Source organism: Rhinichthys klamathensis, unplaced genomic scaffold, assembly GCF_029890125.1.
Source record: "Rhinichthys klamathensis goyatoka isolate OS25496 unplaced genomic scaffold, OSU_Roscu_1.1 h1tg000040l_1, whole genome shotgun sequence".
NCBI lineage: Eukaryota > Metazoa > Chordata > Actinopteri > Cypriniformes > Leuciscidae > Rhinichthys > Rhinichthys klamathensis.
The window spans coordinates 2,898,939-2,923,851 of NW_026606587.1; the positions used below are offsets into that span (position 1 = coordinate 2,898,939).

Consider the following 24,913-nt stretch of genomic DNA (forward strand, 5'->3'; position numbering starts at 1 on the left):
CAACTGGTCACATTTTGCCAACATGCCAGAGCCCATGAGGGGGACAATTTCTTTTTCTACAAGACTGATATATCACATAAGCATACATCATTTTAAGCATTGTTGTAATCTAATGATTATTTAGTTGTCATTGTGTCAAAACGATAAATTAATCAAAAATTATAATTATTACATCAGTCAATATTTGGTAACCAAAGGTATTTCTTAAAACAAAGTTGAAGGGAACATGGATTGACCCCACAAATTCATTCATTCGCTCGCAGTCCGTCTCCCTCGCACATTTACCGCCATTTCATTCAAGATTACCATATTTATGATGTTGCGATGTACTGAATCGTGAAAGTGTATCTTATCATGAAGTAGTTGGCTATACCCAGCCCTAGAGTTAAGAATATATTATTGCATAATTTAAGTCTCAGTGATCTGAAATGTGCGTGTTACAGTATGTCACATATAACAGAACACACACCATATGAACCTTATGAAGTCTGAAATGAAAGTTCACTACCGTGACGGGCCTTTTGACACAAAAACGAACACATTCATATAAAATGTGTATGTAAATGTCTGCTATCACACTCAAACACTCCCACATCCTCTTTCATGAGTCTCAGTTGGTGAATATTTACAAAGAAGCTTGATACACCCACCCTACCAGCCAACACACACACACACACACACACACACACACAGTTCATGTGGCAAGAGTGCAAGCTGAAGAACAAAACTCACAGGTTCACAGACAGCCATAAATCTTTGTTGTGTGTGTTGATAATACACTAAACACGTGTCATTTAGTGTGTTTGTGTTTGACTCACCAGCCGCCACTGCTGAGCACATGACAAAGAACATGCCCACAGCGATTCTCTTCAGAGAGGAGGGCAGCAGGCCTTTACGTTTGAGGATGGGGTCTACCACTTTATCCTTGAGGGGAATCAACATGAGGATCAGCACGGCATCAAACATGGTCAGCCAAGCCGCTGGGAAGCGAAACGATTGCTGAAAACAAAAGGGGAATATAATGAGTCATGTTGCAGGACACTAGAGGATGAATAAACAGGAATCAGGGTGTGTGTAGGTCACTCATAACACTCAGGTGCTTCGTTCTTCTCCATTTGTCCTCCATTGAGAAAATAAGTACAAGCCTAAATGGGAATTATGGGAGGGCATATGAGAAAGAAAGAGAGATAGCAGGAAACCAAATCATTCCAGCAACCTTAGCGCCCTCATGTGGCCAGTGCTGGTCTGTGGATGTAAAACCCATCCAGTAACTGACAGAGGGACAGGTCTCTTAATAGCCCATAAAATCATTACTCAATTGTTAAGTACTTTAATATCACATGGGGATTGAATACCATGCGTCAGAGCACCTGTTTCATAATGAATGGCTGATTGCTCCCCTCACATGCCACTGATGAGTGATGAAAACCCCATCAGAGGAAAGAAAGGGGAAAAAAGTGGTTGCTTCGGTGTTCTGAGAGGTTTTATTTCTGCGGAAAAAGATAATGAATGGTGTTTTCCTATGCAAAACCTAGGATGGTTCGGTAATAGTGATAGATTTAGAAATTTGGACTATTTTGACAGAGAAAAAAAATTGCCTTAATAAGGAAATAGATTTTACATGAAGAAAAAGAAAATGAGTCAAATGCAAAACTTGCTGCCAGGAGGTTGCTTAGTCTTTGCTTAAGTGTCCTAAGCAGTTTTAAGCACATTGCTATGCGCTTGCTAAGGTCTTCTGGGTGTTTTTTTAAATGTGTCACTATAGGTGATTTCCATTCGACAGAAAGTACCCTTTGAAGTCCACTTTGCAGGGAATTCTGCCATCAAATGTGAGAATCTAATCCAAAGGGAGCAAACAAGTTCAGTTCGAAGGGTAAGGGGCAGCATAGGGAATAAGGGAACATCGATACATCACTGCACAGGAAGTGGAGAGGGAAATTTACCCACCAGTCACTGTGCATTAGTATGTGTGAATAAAATAAAGGCGCCGGTTAAACTAAGATGAGCGTCCAGTGTTATTACGGGATTTAATTAGTCCCAGTTGTACCGGTAGTTTGTATGTGGTTGTTTGCGGGTATTAAAAAAAAAAAAGAAAAAGTGTGTGAGATTGAGATGTAACAGTAACAATACAACTATCATGATTATGGCCACATAAGAGAAGATACATCTAATATAAACAAATTATGTTTATTCACATATTAAACGTACATTGCAATATGCAATTATCACTCAGTTTAGCATTTTCAAATATGACAGTTTTCATTCAATTAATACAAAATTATATTTATATTATAAATACACATGATGTATTATATACACACACATGTATATCACATGAACGTATTGTAATTTATATTTATTTACAGGAGAAGTATATTATGTCATCATAGCTTCAACTTCTTTAATATGCACAAGTCACGACTCAAGTGTCATCAGTTCGATGACTTTGCAGGGTGTTCCAAATGAATGCATTTGTCAAATGAAGTGAAATTAAACAAATATCCTTTGCTCAGTGAGTAGGGATCAGTGAAACACTGCCTATGGACTCTGTCAGTCAGAACTTTTGTTGTTGCTATGGTATTATGGGTGGATGCCAGGGGGTTGCTATGAAGTTGCTAAGGCTTTAGGTGTTCTTGATAACTGGCCCAAGTCAACAACAAAAAAAAAGCCCAGACCCAAATATCTATGTTTGTCTTAATACATTTTTATTTTCATGTCTTTCAGCTATTTTCTCATCCTCTAAGCAAAAATCATACATTAAAAGGGTAGATCACCCAAAAATGAAAATTAAGTCAATTTAGTTTTAATGCAAAATGCCATTCTTTTTTTTTCAAACCACCAAAGGAGAATTTTTTTTTTTTTAAAGATCCCACTCGCACTCATCCATATAATGGCTTGTAAAAAAAAAAAAAAAAAAAAAAAAGTATCACAGATTGATCCCATGCGACATGTCGTATATTCCAAGTGTTCTGGGGGTAAAATAAACCCTTAAATTTAATAGTGTTTGGTTTAAAAAAAAAAAAAAAAAAATGTGTTGCATCAGGTTATTGCTTCCACATCTGTCAACTGTCATTCTGACTATCATCAGACAAACGGCATTCCGATCCAGATATAGTACCGGTAAACTCAGTGAAGAAAGCAAACGGATCCTTTTTTGGGGGGATTTCTATGGGTAGCACTTTATGGTAACACTTTATTTCAAAGTGTCCTTGTTACATATGTTACATGTACTTACCACAGTAGTAAGTAAATTATGCATAATTACATGCAAAACCTCAACCAAATCCTAATCCTACCCTAACCCTACAGTAAGTACATGTTGTTAATTAATATTACTCAGTACTTAAATATATAATTACACTGTAACAATGACACCTTAAATAAAAGTGTAACCCACTTTATTGTACAGTCCTGGTCCACATGTCATGTACCTACTACGTGCTTATTATTGCAATTATAATAACTGGGTAATAACTAGGTACTAACCCTGAACTTACCCCTAAACCTAACACTAACCTATGCAGTTACCTTGTACCTTGCCCAGACTGTAAGTACAGTGCAGGTAATGTTAAATAAAGTGCAACCTTTCTGTGCATTGTATTTCATGTTGCGTTTTTATTAGGGCTGTCAAACAATTAATCACGATTAATCGCATCCAAAATAAAAGTTTGTGTTTACATAATATATGTGTGTGTACTGTGTATAATTATATTGTATATAAATGCACACATGTATATATTTAAGAAAAATATGTTATTTATATATAAAATGTTTATATTTATATAAAATATACATTATATATAGGCTACATTCAGTCTATATACATGCAAATATTTCTTAAATACACATGCATGTGTGGGTATTTATGTATTAAAAATAATTATACACAGTACACACACATATATTATGAAAAACACAAACTTTTATTTTGGATGCGATTAATCGCGATTAATCATTTGACAGTCCTAGTTTTTATTCATCTTGGTTTCTCACTACTTGTGCTTTTTTTGAGCGAGTCCGAGTGCTTATAGAGTCTCATGAATACCCAGCCATGCACAGACGAACAGCCAAGCTCTGGATTTTCGTTAAATAATACGTAAATTTCAGTTTGTTTGTTCACCAAACCCTATCATATACCTCCAGAACACTTGGGAATATACGACACGTGTTGCATGGGACCATTCTGTGGTACTTTTGCACCTTTTTTAGAAGCTTGATGCTGGTCGCTATTCCCTGCCATTATATATCCAGGGTGCATATACAGTACAGTATGTTAGCCTCGTGAGACCATTCAACGGACGAGCTTTCAAGGTTTCACTCGCAGATCAGTCTGGATACTTTCCGTTAAAGAAAATTTGGGAGCAGTTCACCAAACGAACGTCCAATCAGCGTTGGCTTTGAGGCGGGTTGAGGTGTGACGCAACGAGAAGCGCGTCAGTTCAGTCTAAAGAACATGTCGGCTTCAGCGGATGAAACTAGCATCAGCGTGGCTATCGAGCAAGTTTTATCGGAATTACAGAGTATTTCTTCACTGAAAGAAGAGCAAAACACTGCTCTGGAGGCTTTTCTCAGAGGAAAAGATACGCTCTGTTAGTACGTCATATGCTTCGTTGATCTGATTGGTTGAATTGGCCCGTCTATCACCAACATAGGCCAATCAGCTAACCAGTATTTTTCGCCCCTTACCAAAACTACTTCAACGGAAGGTTTCCAGATGGATATGCGGAGCAAATCCATCTGGCGGAGTCAGGTTAACAGTATGTAGCAGGTGTGAGTCAAATGTGTGGTCAAATTCACCAATGAGGGATTGACCAATTTTAACTCTGATTATGAATATTTTCACTTTGGAAACCATCTGTCCTCATTTCCTGCACAGACAGGGCTTGATGATACGACTGAGCAGATGTGGGTAGATGCTGTACGCATGTAGCAAAAGTTAAAAACAGCCCAATCCATTCTTGTCTTGGTCTGATTGGTTGTAATTAATTCGAACATACTGCACAATATGTCGCCTATGTCGTTTAATTGACGTTAATCAAATAATGCCTGTGAAATGCAACACCAGAGGACTAGATGCCCGGAGCTCAAACAGAGGTTTATTATGCATCCATGCCTGCAGGTGTGTATGGGCATATCACACACACATTTACACCTCCAGTGGAGTATCAGGCGGTTAAGTGGAGAGCGTATCTCCCTCAGCATGTTTGAATTTAATTCAACAGCTTCTGTCAGTCCCCAATCTACCGGCACTTTTAATACTTTTAATTCTCCAGCTTACTCCCTCATTACATTTACATTTCTTTGACTAAGCATTGGTAATTTATACATGTCCCTCCGAGCGCTCGGTCTCCCCTTCATCATCGTGCACTTTTAAATACTTTTTTCTCCATTTGAAATTGCCAGTTTGCATCATTCTATCATCATATCATTTTCACCCACATTACTGGTGTCTCGTTCTCTCTATGGGTATCTCCTAATTAAGAGCTCACAGTTTGGCCTTGTTAAGACTGTGCACTGTATTCCCTTTAGGCTGCGCGGTCCACAGAGTCAAATCTACGGCAGCACATGTTCATTTAGAAGGGGGGACCCTTGTGTGTGAGAGAATGAGCAACAGATGGGGATTTGCAAACTGGAGTATGCACTCCAGAGAAAAACTCAGGACAGAATGAAATTACTTGATTCCTATTGAAACAGGAAGTTGGGGTAGGACCTACATTTTTGAGTCATCAATATTTTTGTTCTGTTTTCTTAGAACATTTCATTGCCTTGGTAACGCAAGACTTTACAGATGTATGAGGCGCAAAATAGTGGCCGCGATATGGAGGATGATCAGGTATTTCTTTTAAGTGTATTATTAATTTAAATTTTATGATTGTTTACTTCGATCCAATAGTGCGCTTGGCCAGCTACGGAGAAACTGTTAGCCAGGCAACAGACAAGCGACCAATCCCGAGTGGAGCCATCACTACACGTATTCTATCAGCACAGTTCAACGCGGTTAGACAAACTTGCTGAGAATTTCGGGCCAAGGATGTTTTTTAGCCGTGCCGTGCCGAACCATGCTCAAGTGGAAATATGTCTGTAACTGTTCCTTCTGGCCGACAGTGAAAAAGGGGCTTAATGTGTGCTAATTGACCTTTAACTGATAAAAGAACACTGAACTAACCCGTTTTATAACATATATGTGCACTACCGTTCAAAAGTTTAGGTTTCTGAGAAACGCTGTTGACAACACACTTGTAGCCAATCAGTAGTACACTCATGATGGGAGGTGAGAGAGAGAGAGTGATTCCATTAAATTCCATTCCCACTTAAAAAAATAGCGATGAACAGACCCTCCATCACAAAGCCCTGACCTACCAAGAGCTGAAGCCAGAGAAGAACACCCTCGGCCGATTGGTCTTAGAGGTCACGTCACAAACTGACAGTAAAAACATAGCCAGACCAAACCAAATAACTAAAACACAAAAAGAAAAATACCTCAAACATTGGACAGACGCAACAGCCAAACAGAGTAAACTGGAATGCTATTTGGCCCTAAACAGAATTGGCAGGATACCAGAGTAAAGTGAGCGACCCTAAACTGAGGAAAGTCCTGAGCATGTACAGACTCAGTGAACACACACTGAGCATCGAGACAGGCAGACCCAGACAGACCTGGCTGCCGAAGGAAGAGCAACTGTGCCCTCACTGCACAGAGAACCAAGTGGAGACAGAACTTCACTTTGTGACATCCTGCCCCAAATATACAAACATTAGAAAGACTTCCATCAGAAATCTAATATGGACAAACTCCCACTCCTAGGAGAAAGCCCAGCGAGCTCAAACCTGGCTGCCAGGTACGTGAGGTCCTGTCACGAAGAAAGAGCCTCCTGCAGGACAGAGCTACAAACTACACGCCTAGAGACACTGTGTAAATATTAGAAGATGTTTATTTCCATCAAAAAAAAAAAAAATACTTTCATTTAGTTATTTAATTTTTATAATTATTTACTTATTTGTATTGTATAGTGTTATGAATGCTTTGGCAATGTAAAGATTTCTTTCACCATGCCAATAAAGCTATTTGAATCTTGAATCTTGAGTGAGCAAGAGGGAAATTTGAAGAAAGATTGTAGAAAGTGAGATGGCTGAGAGAGATTACAAAAGAGAAAAGGTCAGAGGAATATCACTGGAAAAAGAAGGGTTATGATCAGGCAAGAGCTTTAGGACCCCGGTTGAGTAACATTGGTTTTGCCATGTTTTACAGAACAAAGATATGCTGTTGCTGTACAGGTTTGACTGTCATTGTTTGTCTGGAGCTGGTGTGCTGCTGATGCTGTATTGTGTACTGTGTGTTCAATTTTTGTTCTTCCTTGTCGTTTCTTTGTCATCTTCGCTTCACTTTTTGCAAAGCATTATTTTGCTTTGCTTCATCTATGATAAAGACACATCCACTCCATTTTGGGGGCGGAGCAATGAACTGAGGGGTGTGTTTAGGTTGATTTCAAATATCAACAATGTTTCTCAGAAATAGCTTACTGTACCTTTAAAAAGATAAAGTAGTAAGTGACAGTAAAGACATGTTACAAAATATTTATATTTCAAAAATGCTGTTTTGAACTCTATATTCATCAAAGAATCTAAAAAGACACTATGATTTCCACACTTACTTAAACAACCGTTCAGCGTAGTGTAAAAAAAAAAAAAAAACACGAGTCTTTTTGGTATTAAAACAGGTGTTGTACCGAATTCCGACTCGCGGACAAATCACACGCCCCTTCGCGTGCACGCGCCTCACATAAATACGCGCTGAAGCAAGTTTTAATGCACTTCCTTTGCCATATGCGTTTACCGATTGATTTTTCTCACAGCAAGCACCAGATCCTGCATGAAAGCTTTGTCTACACTTACATAAATTAACAGAAAGTGAACTAGTGTGGATAAAAGATGCAAACAAACAAAAACGCATGGCAGATCGATTCAAACTAGAAACTTCGACGGGTAAAGCTACCAAGCTACCAGCTGTCAAAACATAACTGTTAATTTCACATAATTGAACTGAACGTAACGCTTGTGTGTTAAACATGATGTAACTTACAGGCACACTGATATATTGCACAGCATAAAGAGATAATGTAAATTGTGCATTATGTAAACAACGGACATCTGTTGGCATGACCTAAATAAGGCTAGGCTCTACATTTGCTTTCAGATAAACAAAACGATCATGTTTGTATGACATGACACAACCGACTTTGTTGCTGTGCAGATATTGATATGCCTCGGAGGCTTTCAGATTGTCCATAGCTTTTCCATCTATTGCCATGGATTACACGAAGTAGGAGCAAATCTTGCTGTACAATATGCTGGGCCACGTCGTCATGTTATCCTCCCAGGTCTGCACTGAATTCGGGTGGGGGATAGTAACGCCATTTCCAGTTAAAGTAGTAGAACCGTGTTCCCAAGCGGCATCTTAATCGCTGCGTTTACACCGGCAGACGCTGTGCAAACCACTTCCGGCGGAAATCAAGTGCATTTTTTTAGAGTTATGGCGCCGCCCAGGATTTGGCGCGTAAACTTGTGTATAGATCATACAACGCCCCGTCACGTGATGTGAATTTAGCCCATGGGGGAAAACATTTGCTGCGTCCCAATTCGCATACTATCCGTCCTAAATAGTATTCGAAAATAGAATTAGTACATCCCAAATCGTAGTATGTTGAAATGAGTGTTCCAAAGAGACCCGGATGGTCTACTATTTCCGGTCAGAATCCGAAGTGCAGATCGTTGCACACTCTAACGGCTGATATTGTCCACAACCCATCGCGCGTTGGACGAGGATTCGGTTAGAACTACAAACACAAGTGAAAAGTGTTCAAAAACTACAGACATGGAGGACGCGCGAGTCCGACGGTTATGTAGAGAGGTTTAGATAAAGGGGTTTGAGTGATTAATTATCAGTATCTAACCTGACAAAAATGTATTTATTCAATGTTGTCCACATTATATTGCATCTGCAGCAGCATTGTGAACTTTTGCAAAGATATGTTTAGCCATTAACTTTTAAATGCATTATTATATTCAAAATCCAAACACATGAGGAGAGTCTCGGCATGAAAGACCCACGACTGGCAGATGAACGTGCTACAACATTTCTCTCCGAAACCGTAAGAAATTAACTTAGATTGAATGGAGGATTTTAACTGTGACGAGATGATTGACAGGGCAGTTTACGGTGACAGGATGCACGCAGCACGCGACAGATCTGTCCGTTAATGATGACGAAGTAGTGTGTCCCAAAGCTTGCCTACTGTTTTGCTACACACTCAAAAGTATGTACTTTTTCTTCACAAAAAGAGTACATACTTTTAGGGCGTAGTATAAGTACGTGAATTGGGACGCAGCAATTGCCTTGGCACTCATTGAAATACACGCGACAATCATGCCGAATTGAGTTGCTGTGTCGTTTTCTGTACCGCCAATAAACAAACAAATTGAATTTAAGTTCTACATCCTTCCTAATAAACACACAGAACCGGAAAGGAGGACAGGGACTTGTAATTTTTTAGATTACTGTGTGAGTAGATCCCTGTGTGATAGTAGTGGGTGTTAAACTTGTATTACTATTAGGCAGTGGGCCAGATTTGTCCACATCCCTTACGAAAAAGAACTATAGTAATCCTATAAGACCCTATAAGATTTCTATAGTAGTGTATAATATTTCTGTGATGTTCTGTAATACCTCTAAAGTTATAGTACTTCTATATTATGTCCCAAAATACTATCGTATTCCTATAGGATTACTATATTTTGTCCTAAAATATTACAAGATTCCTATAGTTGTTTTTCATAAGGGATGTCTCATTCACATTAGCGTTATCAGCTGAAGGCTCGCTTGATATAGAGATAGACAGTAAAAGAAAGCTTGATAGGCCAATCGCTATAATGAAGCGAGTCTACACTCAAGCACACTGCAGTCTGTGATTTAGGGATAACTGTCAGCACAGTGTTATAGTTATGTCTGTTCTGTATCTGTTTCCCTGAGTTTTCCCCGTCATTGTGTATTTGGTTCAGTCCTGTTCCCAGTTTTCCCGCTCCTTGTTAGTGTTCAGTTTATTCACCTGTGTTCTGATTTGCCCCAGCTGTGTCTTGTTCCCTCATCCCGTCTGTGTATTTAATCCTGTCTGCTCTTTTGTTCTTGGTCAGTTATTGAATGAATGTATGTTTGAATGTGCGTACCACGAGTATCTTGTCTGTTCTGAGTCTGTATATAATTAAAGTCTACTGCTGCATTTAGATCCGACTTCCGCCTTTGCTTCCACGCAAATCGTAACACACAGTCCCTCTGTAACTTCGTACTACTGATCACCGATTTACAAAAGGATTCATAGTTTGGAGTGAAGCATACGTACAATTGGTAAGTGACAAGGTTTTATGGAGTTATAGTATGCAACATACGAAAGTTGATTGAGTTATAGGCTAATGTTACCGCGATGTCTTACCTGGAGATTCAACCAGATAACAGAATATGTCTGGAAACGACATATGGTTGGGTCATTGACCTAGTTTTTAATTAAATAAGGGCAATCATAACCTATTGCAGTTAATTTTGCAATGTACCGTTGCCGGTCGGCAGGCGTCAATGACTCGCAATATGACATTTTTGTCATTCAAATACACACGATGGTCGCAGAGTTTTCCCCCACGCCGACTCCGCCCCCAACTATGACTAGATGCCGACTGTATGTATAGCAACCTAATAAGGCGGCAGCAATTTTTTCACAAGCAAACAGCAATTATATATTCTTCAAAAACAAGTTTAGTTATAGATAGTTACAGGAAATACTTTGTCCTACAAGTTTGTTTTAGTTGTAACAAAAATGTCTTTCACTTCAACACTTTTCTTCCTCCTGAACCAGACTGAAAGAGGAATGCTTCTCCTTTTTGATTGATAATTCAGTCGCGAGCAAAAAGCTTGAAGATGCTGGAATGTGTTTATTCATTGATCACAGAGGAAGTTGTAGCCTACACATTCTGATCTTCTGACCTGTTAAGACAAGGTCAGTCATCCAATATAAAGTACTTTTATAAAGATTACACGTTAGATTGGTTTGTCAATGTTGTATTTTTAAAAGTTAGCAGAAAATGGCACAACAACCATGAAAGTCCTCTGGAAAATTATATTTAAAGAGCATTAGGCGCTTTACAAGCTTCTCTTCAATATGACCCTGCAGTCACATTCTCAAGCAATGTGTTATTTAACACAGCCAATTATGTCTTTTTCACTTCCCCATTGTGGTTTTGCACTTCCTCTGTCCTTACCATGTGACTCTCAATCTAATTCTGGAAAACTCCATTTTAAACAGTGATAAAATTGCACGTACACACACGAGTTGCTCATCCAGTTACATTTGTATCTATGCATTTTCATGGTCATCGAGCAACATGTGACTGCATTGTCATTGCTGATCTGACCGCCCGGCAATTGTGATTTTGGATCAGTCACAGTGAATCTATTTTTAGGGGATTTAATTCAAGGCAAAGGTTCTGACACACTTACCTAGTAGAGCGTATACATGTACACCCACACGCACACTCACACAAAAACAAATACACAGCAACTTTAGATGAGAAAATGGCTGCTGGGTGCTAATCTGCGATTAGTGAGGGTCATGGTTTTGAAGTTAATACCCTGGTTTTCAAAGGATTTCTCTAGCTCATGCGAGCCAAAGTCTCCAGAGAGTATCCTAAACAGCCTCTACTCTACAGCCAGACAAACATCCCAAACACCTGGCATCACCACCGGCATCTAAAATTAAAACTGAAGAATAAAAGTCAATCAAAGAGACCGTATTCTACACGGTTGCATTTAATGTTTTTCCCTGAAGACCATTTATAATGTTACTCAAAGTCTCTTGCACCAAAACAATAAAAATTAAACTCTCTCGCTAACCCTTAAGGTCCATTCACACCAAGAATATTAAAGGGATACTTCACCTCTAGAAAGATGAATGTGTATTTAAAATGGATCATTTATGTAAAAGAAATGTGAAATTATTTTTGAATTTGGAGCTTTCTAGACTGAGAAAAGCCAGAAAATGTATTTTTGGCTTATGTGGATGAAAGAAAACAACTCCCAGAATGCACTTGCTTCACTGCCCTAGGAGGCCACGCCTACCGGTAACAGAGCGCAGTAGTTAAACAACAAATCTAGGCTACTAGTGAGTCTCCGTGATGAATCTGCCCGAAAATGTGTTTTGAGATCGCCCAAAATGTCCGGGATTCGGCTTTTGCGTTCTACAGTCGCCATTCATCATGTTTACTGTGGCGAGCAGGACGACGCTAGGGCCGCGGGAGAACTGCGCGAGGCCGGTGGCGTGATTAGATTACCAATGAGCGACACCTGTCAGACGCACCGGTCTCGTATCTCTCACGGAGGAGCGGGAATTTTCTTAGCAATGTTAAAACGCACATCAACCGATCACTTGTTTAGCGTTCATGTAAACACTACATTCAGATTCACCAATCGGAATGAATTCAGTTAGATTGAAACAAAAGGTGTGCATGTAAACAATGAATGGCGACTGCAGAAAGCAAAAGCTGAATCCCGGACATCGACGGCCGGACATGTCCGGGAAAAAGAGGATGGTAACCCCTACTACTCAGCTTTCTCCACAGTAAAGATGGCTGACACTATGTGTACATTCTGTGAGTGAGATCCCACCCTCTATGGGCGGGTTGGGAACATGCGGGACAGCCCCTACTACTGACTGTAGTCTTTAGCCTCTGGCCAAAAAATCGTCCGATGACGCAAAATGACGATTTTTGCGTCATCGGAGGATTTTTTCCAGACAAAAAATACATAAATCTCTCGTCTCAGGGGGATATGAGGGTGGAAAGCATGGTAATTCGAAAATACTACAGGTTTTCTACTAATACAAAGCTTAATGCTAAATCCTGAAGTATCCCTTTAACTATAAATGTAACTATATTAAGGCCCCGTCCACACTACTGCGTTTTCGTTTAAAAACGGAGACCTTTTGCTACGTTTGCACCTCCCGTCCACACTAAAACGGCAAAAACGGAGACCCAAAACGGAGAAGTTTAGAAACGCTGCCGACCCGTTTTTCGTTTTGAAACTCCGGAGGGCGTTTTAGTGTAGACGGGTCAAGACGGAGGACTTTAGAAACGATGACGTAGTAGAGGCTCACGCTCGGCTCTATGATTGGGTGTCATCAGTCATGGCGTATATCTTTGCTAGCAGCTGTTGTACAAGTAAATTCTGCATTTTACAACGCTATAACTGCCTACATGCGCCGGAGTCAAGCTATTATTCGAGCGATCTGTGACAATTCCCGTGTGCAGCGGCGGCGTTGACCGTACATGGAGCGTCGGTTTGGGGTTAACCCAGAGCATGGTGGGATAATTTTATCAATGAAGTTGTGTTTACACCGGCACGCGCATGCCCAGTGTTGGTGAATGGTCACGTGATCCGCGTTTTCAGTCGTTTTAATGTGGACGGAGATCAATTCTAATACGCAGCTAAAACGCTGGTGTGGACGGAGATCGTATTCGTTTTAATTCTCCGTTTCTAAACTAAAACGCAGTAGTGTGGATGGGGCCTAAGAGAAAAAATTCATTCTGAAAGTGACGATATTGATTCTCTGTGCCATTATCTTTATAGTTGTGGTGTGGACCCTGTTGCGTTCTCTTTTAGCCAGCAAACACTCCTCTGTTCAGAGTTTTTATTTAAATGTGTAATTCCATGGAGGTTCGAGACTTAACTGCACCATGTCAACCTTTCTTGCTCATTGTGACAACTAACCTCTACCACTTCCACTCCATACACGTTATAGCACACTGATATGATGAGACACGCATGGGCTACTGACGCATGTATGTAATTTCCCACTAAAACCATCCAGTCAGGTCTAAAATATAAGACAAACACTTATAAGACAAAAACACATTGTGGAGGAAGAATTGATGATTGACACATTTAAATTTTGTTAATTTGGAAAAACAATTACAGTGTAACTTTAATATTTTGAAATGTAAATTATTCCTGTGGTGGCAAAGCTACATATTTAAAATGAAAATCTTTTGCAACATTATATATGTCTTTAGACATTTTAGATCAATTTCATATTTCCTTGCTGAAAAAAAAAGCGTGAATGTGTGTATATATATATATATATATATATTTAAAAATTATAAATATATACCTTTGTTTCGTTCATGAGTCTGCCTGTATACTATATCAATATTTAAAAGAGCAATGAAAATCCAGTTTACAAAGACATATTTCATTTATAGAAACATGTATCATTAATGGAAAAATCTGTGGCATTGAAAATGTTGCTTCCTTCCTAATAGCACAGCCGATGAGAAATATGGGAAAACTAATGAGAAAAGTGACCAGAGCACAGGCAAAAAAAGGAGGCCAACTGCTTTAATAATTGAACTCTTCATTAACAAAGCAATTATATTTTTCTTTCAGGCCAATTTGGAAGTGATCTGACATCATTGGCACTGAAATAGCTGTTCTCTTACCGGGTGGGAGTCTGTGGAGTTGGGATCGGCTCCAGGAATTGTCAGATGGAGACTCTGGAGATAATATGTGGTCTGCATCTGCAAGAGAAGACAGAAGCACACATAAACATGCTGGCTGCACTTACATCTCATTCAGCGCTACAGAACAGCCTACAGTACTATGATCCATTTACTGTAGCACTTGAGGAGACACTGTTTCTGAATATTGCTATTGATTTAAACTTGAAATAGGGCAGAGAAAGAAAATAGCAAGTGGCACTATTTCAGCCCTTAAGAGCAGTTTGGTGCTTAATGGGAACATTCTACAATATCGGTTCATGCAGAAAGTCATTAAGCAATTTTTTCTAAAAGTTAGAGACGTTGTCCTTTACTCAAACCTTAATTTAAGGCCCCAAGGACTAACAATGCCGGCTAACCTTTCTAACAGTTGGCAAGCGTCTCGGCAGACAAAACATATGGGATGACGGGGCCTCAAAGATGACCTTTAGCCATAATTGGAGGAAGAGAATCTTGTTTTAACGTGAGATGGTCTACGACACAATGATCCTTGTCCTTACAGACCTACCGCAATTTAACATTACAACAATAGCTGCATTCACAGCAGGAAATTATCCAATGCATCCAAAGAATGGTCAATTTTACGCTGTAAATACATAGCGAAAGATTTTTTTTTTTTATGTCACCACCATCAGATCTTTCGAGATTACTATCTGGAAAGGGATTAGGGTGACCAGACGTCCTGATAAGATTGGGACAGTGTCAATTGTATGAGCCACGTCCCGCATGAGTTACAGTTGGGATGCCTCTTGTCCTGATAATTAGTCTTAGCTATAGTTTCAGTGTTTCCTCTAGGATTTTTTCCAACTGTGGTGGCAGGCCCATTTCCCCAGGGGGAGGGGGCGTGGCCCATGAATGATATTCCCATTGGCCACGCCCCCTTGCCCCAAGGTGTTTAAACCTCCCCTAAGTATTATAACATGAAAGGCTCCAATAAGTGCAGCAAAGCGATTATGCGCATCCTGTGCGCAGAATGATGCACTTGAAGTAACACGAAGTCACAGTGCGCAGCGCTTCGCATTGAAAAGTTCAAAGCACAAAGCGAAGAGAAGAGATTATATATCTATCTATGCTTAGTGTATTCTAGCTATGCAACAGTTTGAGCCTTTTTTTTACAGTTTTAAATTTCAGTTACAGTGCGCATGAAGACCAAATCATAGCGCTCTCTACTCCAGTGCTGTAATCTAACAGACACCCGGGAGAAGGGAATATGATTTAGAAAGCGCAATAATCTCCAGCAAGATAAAGTCATTTTATGGAAACTATAGACCTTTATCTACAAAAAAAGGTATAATAATGGGAACATTGATCTTGAAGAGAGTGTCGTCGTGTAACTGTCGTTACCTGGTCGTTACCGAACGCGACGCGCTGTTTGAATGCTGAATGGAGAATGACTGAGGAGAGATGAGTTTCCATTAACTTTAACTTAACGACTTAAATATTAATTTTTACCGCACATTATGCTATTGAAAGACTTTAGAAGTCTTGGAATGTAGTGGGAAAACTTTATTGTGCTTTACAATGTTGTTTATGCCTTTAGTGGGGCTTAACAAATATCGGACCTCACTGAGAAACTGCAGCCGTGGCGGGATGGTTTTAGGTGTGTGGCGGCCCGCCACCACGGCGGAATGAATGTAGCGGAAACACTGAGTTTAATTGATTAATTCGTAAGAAACCAGCAAAATCATGTGTAACCATCAGTAACAAGAGTGAATGGCTTATGTAGTTCTTTGACCCATTAATACAATAGTAAGCACACAGTAAAACTGTTTTTTTTTTCGCCTTAAAATATTGACCAGTAAAAAACCTTCACATAATTGTGCAAATGGTGGAACAAAGAAATGCTCCATTTCAACAAGTAATTTTATTCCTTAAAACTCATCTCTGATCACCAAAATTACATATTTAAAAGTTTTTTAATGTCTTCAAGCCTTAAAATAGATTGAATATAACTCTACACCCTTGCCTCATTTTGTATACGCGGTTCTATATGCAAAATAGCCGTCTCCACTCACACCAGCTCAGAGATCCAATCGTTGACGATCACACATTGACGTGATTGGTTAAAAGGTAGTTTGTGACATCAGAAACACCAGCGATTTCAAACCACGTTTTTGAGGCTGTCTTTTTTTCACTGCAGTTTTATGGAGAAAATACGCAGAAATGGTGTTGACTTATGATTTGTCTTAAAGTATATATAAAAAAAACACAGACATATAAACACAATTAAAAGCCTGATTTTCACCACAGGGGGACTTCATTTGTGTTACAAAGATGAACGAAAGTCTTACGGGTTTAGAGCAACATGAGGGTGAGTAAATGGTGAAAAAAAAAATCCATTTTTGGGTGATCTAACCTGTTAATGTCCATAAGATCAGACCTTCCGATAATCCAAATGTGCTCTGTGGCTGGAAATTTCACTAAGGTATGGTTGTGAAATGCAGAAATGAAAGAGACAGACCTTGAAAATATTTAAACATGACAATGTGTTGACAAACTGATTTTAAACATCATCAAAAACCCTTTATGAGTGGTTTGACACATAACCTCTGTTTGTTTTTTTCTGTGGTAAGGTGACATTAATTCAGTAGTTCCACGCCCCACATCAGCTGCTGAAGGGACGCTGCTTTAGTAAAGATGTCCCAGTCTTTATTGCTTGTCCTTTCTGCATTGCCTTGAGCAAGACACATATAAAGTTCCTCAAGGAAGCACTTGTCTGCTCAAGGGCTTTATGCCCACTCATCCCATAAAGGCTCCAAATGGCACAAACCCTTAATATATGTCAGAGACACAATCTCTGCTTATAAACATCGATCAACTGTATTTGACACGCCAACGACACTGTTCATCTCCACTATGCATCTCTTTTACCTTGAGACTTCAAGCAAATAAAATACCTGTGCAATTCCCTATTCATCCTCTGTCACAACTACAGTAAATTAAGGTTAAATATACATAGCCTGTATATTTCCCTCTTTTATAAGGACCTATAACTGACAGACTGGGTTGAGAAACCCACTCATAAAAACTTTACCTGGAAATAGACCATCCAGTACGGAATGAGGGCCAGGAAAACAGGAAGTATTTTGACCAGCGCTTTCACTTCCTCCACCTTCTCCTCTGAAAATCGCCCACCGTATGTCACCTTAGCGCCATCCAGTAGAGTCGGCTTGGGCCTGGTGGAAGAACACGGTTTGTAACAACGAATAAAGCAATGATTTGGTCTTGTTCACCAACTTAAAATAATAATAATGTCAGGGTTTTTTGAGAAGCGATTGTTCTTTGATTCAGAGAGAGGGCACGGCACTTGACAGTAACTTATGCCACAGAGACAAGATGAATAGCATCGCCACGTACGAGACAGACAGGAGAGGTGGATCAAAGAGGAAGATGAGGGATAACATTACAGACTAATAGAGTAATCTAAACTGCAGTAGAGGTTCCCATTAAAAAAAAAGGGCATAAATTTACAATCTAACACACTTAAAACAGTATGGACTGTGTAAAGACTAATAGGCACATTCATTTTTAAATGCAAGAATAAATATTTACAATTTCTGAATATGCAACAGCTGACAAATCCATCTTAATTCAAAAAGAAATGGTGCATGCTACCCATTTCATCATTTCTGAAATCCTTGAAAAAGGACATTGAACCGGAATAAAAAGTAGAGCAGGACTATCATTTATTAGGAATTGTTTGGATAAGTCTATTGGTGCCTTCAAGTGATACCGGAAAATTAAAATTAGTGCATTTCTTTGAGCACTAACTGTGGATGAAAATTTATATCGGTCATATTTAAGTTTTAAATGTGAAATGTTCACTGCACTCTTTCGCTTATTTATTTGGAGTGACAGGCATTTGCAACTAATATGCATGTATAGTGGTAAAACAACTCTTTTCTTTATAAGGAGGTGAAAAGAAAATGAATGCTCACAATAAAACCAGTAGTTTGTATCAAGAAAGTTGATTTCATGTGAACTGCCCTTTTCACCCAAAAAAAATCCTAGCCCTCACCTGAGCAGACTGGGTTCCTTTGGCCCGCGTCCACAGAAGGCCGAGGCCAGGATCCGAAACATGTCGCTGAAGGCGCTGCCGTCTGCAGGCTTGTTTATGAAAACCGCTCTGCCCAGAATAAAGATGATGAGGGACACCCCGAGGCACACGGCAGGGATGATGTAGCCAATAGAGAAGCTGATGTTCTGCTGAATATAGGCTACTCCACCCAGGGAGAAGATCGCTCCCAGATTAATGCACCAGTAGAACCAGTTAAAGAACCGCCGTGTTGCCTCCGGACCTCGATCCTTCACCTGTAAGGATATACATCAAAAATGCACATCAATTCACTTTCATTCATTTTCATTTAACGGTTGTATTAATTTTAAGCTCAAAGGAAAAAGTGAGAAACTGACAATCAAATCACTTTTTAGTCCATAATAACAAATTCTATATCCAGTTCAGTGTCAAACAAGGGCAACAATAACATTAACATAATGTCCAGCTGGAAAAACATTTCTTTTTTGACTTGCTTGTGGATACTAAAGTTGCACCGTCAATAACCATATCAACAATCAATTTGCATTCTTCATTTAATTTAATATTTCTTTGCAGTTTACTAAATGCATTTATAAACTTGGGTGAATTTTCTGCTCAAGTGCATGCAACGCTTTTCTGAAGAAATGTCTGCTCACAAAAAGCTCAAAATACATGCAGATGTAGCCATACAATCAGAGACACAATCAATACGTTTAAATGAGATCTATGACCCAATGACACTCAGATGTGGTACAGCCTGCAGTTAATCTCTTTATTGAATCTTAAAATCACATGACGATCATATGACGAGAGTCAACAGACATCAACACTGGCCTAATCCAAGTCATCCCCATTTAAAGACTTGTATAGCTGAATACACCTTGGATTTTTGTTATATCTACATTAGTTAACAAAAAAAGCTTGTCAAATAATCCAATACAAAAGGTAACTGTATAAAAAAAAATCTGTTACGCAGATGAACAAGCCAACAAAGACAGATGTCAGTTTTACTTCCCAAATTTTTTGTTTCATTTTGCGTGTAATGTCTAGTTTGATAGGAGCAGTCTTACTCACTATCATATAGTTTCTAATTATGGTAATCATTTAGTCACTTAGCAGAAGATTTCCTTATAGTTCACTTATGTCAGGAACATCCCCCTCCCCATCCCCACTGTACTGGGCTACTGTACAGTTTCATGTCACTGAGAGGTCATGTAATAGAATGTGTGCTAATGCATCACAAGCTTTACTAGCATGGAAACATGGCTAAAGCACGGAAGGATTCTTTTATTGTACAAATGTTTTTGCATTGTAAGAAATGTTTGTACTTGGTGTGAAACAATCTACATTATATCACTAAAAATCTTCAGCTCTTCCTCATCACTATAATAAATAAAGCTTTCATATACACATTTAGTTTTAAACGAATCTGAGAAACAGACCTTGGTAGTAACCATAGAAGCCACTTCAACAAAAGGCATAATTTCGATCTTGTGGGTTGCAAAATGGCTTGTGTCACAAGGCAAAATCAGACTCAAAGTACCTCAGAAATGTGGGATATTTGCCTTGTCATTTTTAATAAGTGAAGTGAAAGTGACCAAAGGTGTGTCCAAACTTAAGGAAGTCTTACAAAATGTTGCCAAAAAAGTACATTGGCAGTGAAAAACAGAAACATTGTAAACAGTTGCTAAGTGATGAAGCAACCGATTATGTTGGAATCCGAAATTTCCCACTTTACCACTTTTTGGAAATTTTATAAATGTAGGCTATATTAAATTTAGAAGGTTATCGGGGGTTCACGTCACAAAATGTAAATCAGAAACCTTTTTTCAAGAAGAACTTCACATTATTATTATTATTGTCAATTTAGTGTCCTTTTATGACTGCCATATGAGTGGTGTCAAATGGTTAAAAATACAGCTTAAAGACCCAGTAACTGACCCATATTTTGTTCAAGCACCTACAGAATTCTTGCACGTATTGGAGTAAAATTGAACTTGAAAAAAAACCCCAAAATTAAAAAATCTGTAATTTATTCACCCTTATTTCAATCAAAGCCTGTATGTCTTATTACTGTGGAACACAAAATGTGAATTTTATATTAAAAGTGAATGAAGACTAGGACTGTGGAGCTCCAAAAAGCACCTTAAATGTGTAAAATATTATTATATATTAAATCAAATGGACCCATTCTCCATTTCAACTTTACAGCCTCCACTTGCAAAGGAGATTATACGATTATAAGTACATTTTTGTTGCACAAAGCTAGCATATGACCCCAGAAGACTTGGAATATGGTGTACGAGTTATATGGATGATTTTATTATATTTTTGCATCCCTTTTGAAGTTTAAAATGACAAATCTCCAACTTAAATGGACAAGAGCAACCAGCACATTATTCAAAACATCTCCTTTTGTGCTCCAAAAACAAAAAAAATCAAGAAAAACTATTCGAAACAAACTCTAGTAGTGAGTTATTATATCTACAGACAGAACCAGACAGGGTTAACCTGAAGCATCTGAAAGAATGTTATTGAACAAACACCAGCAACCATGTCAAAGGTCTTAATATCACTTAGAGTTTCATAAAAGCCAGACACAGCAGAAAATATTGCTCTGAGAATCAATCCGAGTTTGCGCCCCTGAGACTTGAACCTACTCAAAGTTTAGACAACTCTCCAGTTGTAGTGAAGTCTGTTCATTACCTCAAGGGTTTTCAGTCTTTTAGATGCCACAGACCCCCAAAATATGATCATTCTGTGCCTAAATCTTAAGCTATATATTATTTGTATGAATATAAAGACAAAATTTATACTGTGAAAAATGTATATTATAAATACATGTAAAATATTACTATGAAAATATTTTCTATTGTTACATTATTACTTTTTTCTAATCACTAATTGTGCTGTACTGTACTGTTAGGTGCATTATTAAGAAATACATTTATTTGGTTTTATTTTTATGCAAATTATTTATTTAGTTAGAAAAACTATATTATTTATTATTATTTTAGCACAATTTTTCTCTAAACTTTTCCACAAGCCCCTGGAACCCCCTGGCGTTCTCAGAACCCATTCTGAAAACACTTTACCTGATCTGCCCCGAATGGAGTGATGTTTGACTTCACAGCTCCCACCCCAATGGCCACCAGCACCAGACCACTGAAGATGGCCGGCCCGCAGTACGACGTCCGATTGACGCAGGTCACATTGGCAGGCACGGTCCCATTTTCAGGAAAACATTCTGCAGGCTGCACTGGGAACGCCATCTCTTCTCCACACAGATAATTCCTGGTGTTGTCACTGGCCACTAAGGGGAAAAGCAGCATCCCTAACAGATACAGGACTAAACTTAAGGCTATGGTTACGAACTTGCCAAGGAATGCATCCGCCAGCCAGCCACCAAAGGGCGATATCAAATAAGTGACTCCCATGAAGATCAAGGGGGCCTGGCTGGCCAAAGTGCCCTCCCAATAGAAGGGGCTGCTATTTAGGAAGAGCACCAGGTTTGAGGTGATGCCATAGAAAGCCATTCTCTCTAAAGACTCTGCCAGCAGTATGGCAGCACATGCCAGTCTCCTGCCATTGAACACTGACTCTGATCTGGCTGAAGCCACAGAGTTGTCCAAAAGAGGAGTGCTCTCGTTTACATCTCTGCCAGCCATGGCCTGATATGACTGTTTCTCAAGAGGTGGTCAGCTGACCAAAATCCAAACCTAAAGGACACAAACAACAACAAAACGATAACCATTATTTTAACAGCACGTGATACAAAAAAAAAAAAAAAACAGCCACATGACGCAATAATGGAGATTCGGGAAATAAATCACAACAGGGTCCTTATAGAATACTAGCTCATTCTTGCACTTATTGACTTAATTGAATAGTTCAACCCAACATAAAACAACAATAAAAAGCCGCTGACATGTTGTCAACCACTTCTATATTTAACTCAGTAAACAGGCTAACATCATATTTGCGTAAACATACCGTTCTTGTACACTTAGCACTGCTCCACATTTAGCTGTTCAGCCCTCGACGTGTTTACCAATGTCCTCGAAATACATTTTAATACAAATATAATGTTAAAATTCCTAAAAGTCTGTCGATATGAAGTTTAGCTATCGGCTCTGAGAGTAAACAGCCAGTCACAATACTACCGCGTGACACCCGGTACTCATAAACGTCAAAGTGACGCGCCCACAGTGCAAATATCAGATCTTCATATCATCTGGATGTGCTTATCGTGTGTCCTGTGAGGAGTATCAGGTTGATCGTTTTGTATACAACGCATGGAGACAAGCGTCAATCAACTAGCAAGACAACCAACGGCCATTGCTGATTGGATAAAGGTGAAATAAAGCTTTTTTTCTATTGGCTAGTATTGCAGCCAATCATCTTCCTGGCTGGTGCCTTGCCTGTCATCCACATTTTACATACAGTTTGTTTATGGTTATTCACAGCCTTGTGTGTGTGTGTGTGTTTTTGTTGAAATAGTTTGTGCATACACCACTGAGAAAAAAAATCATATTGTCCCCATTAGTATGATTTTTTCTTAAAAACTCTGCTTATTATTCTGGAATGTTTTATAACTTATTCATACTTTTATACATATTTGTACACTATATACATAATTGTATTTACTCCTAAGTCATGGCAATGTGAACATTTAAATTAGATGAATTATTTATTTATTTATTAACTATTTATTATAAATGTTTTGTTTATTGATTTCAACACCCTTTTGTGATGTGTGGGTTTTTGTTAAAATGTTATAGAATTAATTTGTGCATACACCTCTTAGAAAAAAAACAAATAATGTTGTATATAATTGTTGGGCATCAATATTTATTATGAATCTACACCCTCCCATTATTAGTACAGTAGTTTCTTACGTAGTCTGTTAACTGTAATACATCTAAAAAATAATAATATGCATCTGAAAAATTTATGTAGCTCTGCGGTTTCTTAGTAAATGTTTCCTTTATTAGTCATTAAGGTTATGATGTCCTTGTTCATTTTGTATTATTCTCATGAATAGTGAACTGCTGAACTCATAAATTAACTTGATCAAAAGTAAAAAAAAAAGTGTTTGAGTGCCAATCATGAAGACTGACAGATCACACGGACACCATCCCTCAGAACAGAACTAGAACTGCTCGGCTTCATGTAGCCTAGCTGACAGACTTTTAAGCATCAAGAGGTGAATAAAACTTTCCCAACTTTAGCCTTCTTTCCTCATTCAGGCCCATTAAAATGTATGAAATTCATGAACTCAATTTCAAACAGTCTGTACTATAAGGAAGTGCCAGTGGCAATTTGCTGTGGCATGATAACACTAGGCCTATATGAAAGTCAGCATGTCCCTCAGTCACAGCTCTTCTCTCTCATGAGAACTGACTATAAAACCTACCAGGTATGTGTTTGTTGTTGATTACTAAGCAAACTCTCTTTCTCTCTCTTTCTCTCTCTTTCTCTCTCTTTCTCTCTCTCTCTCTCTCTCTCTCTCTCTCTCTCTCTCTCTCTCTCTCTCTCTCTCTCTCTCTCTCTCTCTCTCTCTCTCTCTCTCTCTCTCTCTCTCTCTCTCTCTCTCTGCGCATGCGTGAGCGTCTGTTGAGCGAGTGTGAGGTGCGTGTGGTGAGTGCGAGTGGTTTATGCCCGCTGTGGCTTTCTTCTTTCAAATCTTTTTCTTTCAATCTCTTTGAGTTTTTTTTTTGTATTTGTGGTGTATCGGGTGGTGGAATAAGGCTCCCGCGAGAGGTTTCTCGGGCGTCAGCAACCAGTGTATGTGTGTCACTGGGAAGCATGGCAGCCCAAAACACAAACACCTGTTTAGACTCTCTCACGCGGCGTCACGGAGTGAAAGTGGTGTCCGCGGTGAATGTGGAGGAGTGCATTCTTGCAGTTGGAAATGTTGTTGGCCATGAGTGTATTTTAGCGGCATCTAGGATGAACAATGCAATGGTTTTGTTTTTAAATTCTGTTGAGAGAGCGAATGAAGTAGTGGAAAAAGGTGTAGTGATCAGTGGTTTGTTTACCCCAGTGCTTCCCCTTTCTACACCCGCGAAAAAAGTCACTCTGTCTAACGTACCACCGTTCATAAAAGATGAGATGCTAATAAAAGAGCTGTCACGGTTTGGAAAGATAGTCAGTCCCGTGAAAAAGATCGTTCTGGGTAGCAAATCAGACTTGATTAAACATGTGGTGTCTTTCAGGCGATTTACTTATATGATCCTGAAGGATAATCGAACTGACCTCAACCTGAATTTGAAACTCAGAGTT

At 39.0% G+C, this 24,913-nt stretch overlaps 1 protein-coding gene across 1 annotated transcript in view; it reads right to left on the reverse strand.

Annotated features, from left to right (window-relative positions):
• The window catches only part of slc15a4 (solute carrier family 15 member 4), a 69,532-nt gene extending 46,709 nt beyond the window's left edge, over positions 1 to 22,823 (reverse strand). The window contains exons 1-6 of the mRNA XM_056246618.1: positions 22,622 to 22,823; positions 21,724 to 22,347; positions 18,611 to 18,903; positions 17,627 to 17,768; positions 14,536 to 14,613; positions 819 to 999 (exon numbers count right to left, since the gene is read on the reverse strand). Of these exons, the coding sequence (XP_056102593.1) occupies positions 819 to 999; positions 14,536 to 14,613; positions 17,627 to 17,768; positions 18,611 to 18,903; positions 21,724 to 22,296 (1,267 nt within the window). The 5' untranslated portion in view covers positions 22,297 to 22,347; positions 22,622 to 22,823. The remainder of the gene's footprint in view (positions 1 to 818; positions 1,000 to 14,535; positions 14,614 to 17,626; positions 17,769 to 18,610; positions 18,904 to 21,723; positions 22,348 to 22,621) is intronic.
• Positions 22,824 to 24,913: the final 2,090 nt, after the last annotated feature.